The sequence below is a fragment of the Hoplias malabaricus genome, chromosome 14 (genome assembly GCF_029633855.1).
Source record: "Hoplias malabaricus isolate fHopMal1 chromosome 14, fHopMal1.hap1, whole genome shotgun sequence".
NCBI lineage: Eukaryota > Metazoa > Chordata > Actinopteri > Characiformes > Erythrinidae > Hoplias > Hoplias malabaricus.
The window spans coordinates 17,027,126-17,030,884 of record NC_089813.1 but is presented as its reverse complement, the minus strand read 5'-3'; the positions used below and the strand labels follow the sequence as shown (position 1 = coordinate 17,030,884).

The 3,759-nt window shown below is 37.8% G+C and overlaps 1 protein-coding gene across 1 annotated transcript; it reads left to right on the top strand.

Moving 5' to 3' along the window:
• Positions 1-621: 621 nt before the first annotated feature.
• LOC136665594 (glycosyltransferase family 92 protein C33H5.2-like) lies at positions 622-1,824 on the top strand. The gene has a single exon (XM_066643243.1). The coding sequence runs from the start codon at positions 622-624 to the stop codon at positions 1,822-1,824; it is 1,203 nt and encodes a 400-aa protein (XP_066499340.1).
• The last annotated feature ends 1,935 nt before the right edge of the window (positions 1,825-3,759 follow it).

Genomic DNA, 3,759 nt, shown 5'->3' with positions numbered 1-3,759 from the left:
GAAAAATGTAACTAATGTATATTGAAATATTGAAAATGTGTTTAAAAATCATTGTTGTTGTTGGAACTTTTTATATTGCACTATATATTGATATTGAGGTATTGTCCAGGCCTAGGCTAAACAGCTGAAAAGGCATTTTTTTATCAAGGTAATTCATAAGAAATTTAAAAGAAATTGAGATGTTATGAATCTGCCAGAAAGAAGACGGGTGTCTATAATGAACCCACACATTGAGAGGAGGATGATACAAGTGGCCAAATAATCTAAGGGTCACAGATATATTTCTTATTCAGATAAGCAATAAAGAATGTTTTAAAGCCGGATTTGTTTATGTTTACTAGAGGTAGAAATATTTGTGTAGGGTAATGTAAATCAAAAGAATCCATTTGAGTTCACTAGACATAAATATTCCCAATCTTCCCTACTGTTAATTCAAAAAGCATACTGTTATATAAAATCAAAACAATAGCAAAAATATAATTTTGTTTCTGTTGATAGGTATCAAGGACTGCAAGATTCTGGCTAAAGATGAATAGAAAAATTCTAAAACATTTTTTCCTCATTTTGATTCTTATCATTTTCACTTTAATCCTCTTTCAAAAGTTAAGCGCACAACAAGAAATGCAAGGGACCACTCAAAATGATGAAAACAGAATCACAGAATTCCAGAGATCCATAACTCCCATTCAGCACACAAATCATTGTATGGTGTCTGCTTTCATCGATCACAGATTCAATAAGGTCATACGAGTTATCAGCATAATGAAACGAGACAGTCTGCAACCTCTTTATTGCATCTGTTGCACTGATGATGTCTGCCAAACTGCTGAAGCTGAAGTTCAGATTCACAGTGATCATTTTGGATTTGCTTTTGGGGCCTCAGATGTACTGTGTAAGGTAGAAGACATTCAAAATGCAACACATATAGCTATTTCAACAACAGCAAACCTCTCAGACATTGACCATATGGATTTCCTGCCGATAAAGAACAAAGTGGAACATGAAACATTTCGGTTCAACTTCACTCTCTGTGTCTCCAGCCTTTTTGGGGCCTACAATAATGTTCTGCAATTTGCCCAAAGCATGGAGATGTACAAGCTTCTAGGTGTACAACATGTAGTGATCTACAACACCAGCTGTGGTCCTGACCTGGAGAAGCTTTTACAGCACTACAGGAGAGAGGGTATTCTAGAAGTTGTCCCATGGCCTATTGACCAGTTCCTTACCCCATCAGCAGGATGGGACTCAAAAATACACTCAGGGGAGCTTCAGTACTATGGCCAACTGGTAACACTCAATGAATGCATCTATAGAAATATGTATCAGTCCAGATATGTTCTCCTGCATGACACTGATGAGATCATTATGCCTAAAAAACAGGCAAACCTTCCATTACTGATGCAGAGTCTCCAATCAAAACACAAAAATGTGGGCGTGTTCATTGTTGAGAATCAGATTTTCCCCAAGACATTGTTTGAGGAAACTGGACATTTCAAAAGGCCTGAATGGAAAAATATTCCTGGTGTTAATATTTTGGAGCACATTTACAAAGAACCTGACACAACTGAGATCTTCAACCCTGCAAAGATGATTGTCGACCCAAGGAGTGTGGTGCAAACGTCAGTGCATAGCCCACTTCAAACACTGAAAGATGTGTATAGGGTCCCTGTCGATGTATGTTACGTTGTTCATGTTAGAAATCCTATACAGGAGGGTCTTACAAAAGACCAGATGCGTGTTGACATAAGGGTGTGGAACTTTGAAAAAGAATTGGTGGCAAATGTTGATCGGGCACTGGAATCTTCAGGTTTTCTGATAAATTAATATGAGCATTTATATACGGTTGTGCTCCTTTTGTACCTTGGACTGTGTAAACATCTCAGATATGTAAATGAATATATATTGATGTAAATGGATATATTTTGGGTTGTCACTTTAATATGGAACGAAATACTGTAAATTGATCATTCATTCATTGTCTGTAACCACTTATCCAGTTCAGGGTTGCAGTGTGTCCGGAGCGTCACAGGGCGAAACACACACACGCGCACACACACACACTTTTGAGTTGCCAATTCACTTACCAGCATGTGCTTTTGGACAGTGGGAGGAAACTGGAGCACCTAGAGGAAACCCACGCGGACATGGGGAGAACACGCCAAACTCCAAACACAGGTCCCCGGAGTTGTGTGACTGCGACACTACCTGCTGCGCCAGCGTGCCACCCCATGTAATTACAATAAATGCAAAAACATAAATACTTAAAAGGATTGTTTTTTTTTTTCTTAAAAGTAGTAGATATATTGTGAGCTGGTGTGAAATACACTCTTTTGTTGTTACTGTCAAATTAGTTTTTTGTTGTTTGTTTTTTGAGCAAATATTTTTTATGTTAATTCCTCAGGTGTTTAAAATCTGCATGTAATATTGAGGATTGTAAAAATGTTTCTATCACCATTGCTTAGAACAATTCTGACTCTTAAATGTCTCTGTAACAAAGCCTTTCACACCCAACCACTAAATTTCACATCAGTGTTATACAGCAATGATCTAACATACACAGCTTAGTTGCCTTGTCAGATGAAAGTCTTTCTTGATTTGTCCCTTTGTATCTTTATTGGTTCCAAAGCCACATTCAATTCCAGTGTTAGCTTCAGGAAATAAATTAGACAAACTGTGTCATAAAACGTAATTTGCTGCTATATGTAATAAGGCAAATATATTTCCCATCCAGGATATTTGCCTTACAGACAGTTGCAAACTGATGCATATTTATTCACTTATGTTATATTCATTTATTAATACAGTTGTTGCTGAAGTTAACACTGGAAATCCATTTGGTTTTTGAAGTTCCAAAATATAGACTTTTCAGTGTGTTCATGTAATGTATGTGTTCTAAGTGGAGGATGTATAACTTTCACTCAGAAAACCAGCAGTGTATAACTGCAGCATTAGATATCTTTGTTTAAAATTGTTTGTATATACTTAACCATATTGTTCATTGTTTTGTGCATGTCTTTGAGAGTAAATTAATATGTATTCATTAAATCTGCTCCCCGCAAACTAAACACACGGCTTTACCTCTCACTTCAGTAAATAAATACTTAGCAGTCCAATTTTTGTTGAAAACCCTGCATTCGGCATCTACCTTTCTTTTTTTAGCATGAGCAGACATTTCTGAGGGCTAAAGTCGTCTTGTGACTTGCTAGTGACAACGATCAAATCACGCCCATGCCTCAATATAAGTTTTGCGTCATCATGTACGTAAATAAAAAACAACTTCAAAATAAAAGCAATGCAGCTTCAGTCCATGCATCAGATAAAATAAGAAAATATGTTTATTTTGTAATTTCCAATTAACGTTACACGGGCAGGTCAGAGTCAATCAAAGGGCCGTATGCGGCCCGGGGGCCGTACAATGCCCAGGTTTGCTCTAAAGGCTCAGCACTGCAGATAACACACTATATAACTGCAAATGTAGAGGGAATACAGGAGCAAAAATAACAAATCTTACCTAGTCTTCCTTTAAATGTTCTTTTTTGTGTTGGTACCACCTTTAAAGCCTTTCTTCCTGAATTGGATCACCAACTTCTACCAAGCCGGTGGCATGGTGGCTTAGTGGTTAGCACGTTCGCCTCCCAGTGCTGGGATCTTGGGTTCAAGTCCCATCTGGGTAGAGTTTCCATGTTCTCCCCATGACTGCGTGGGTTTCCTCCGGGGTCTCCGGTTTCCTCCCACAGTCCAAAAAAAAAACAAAAAAAC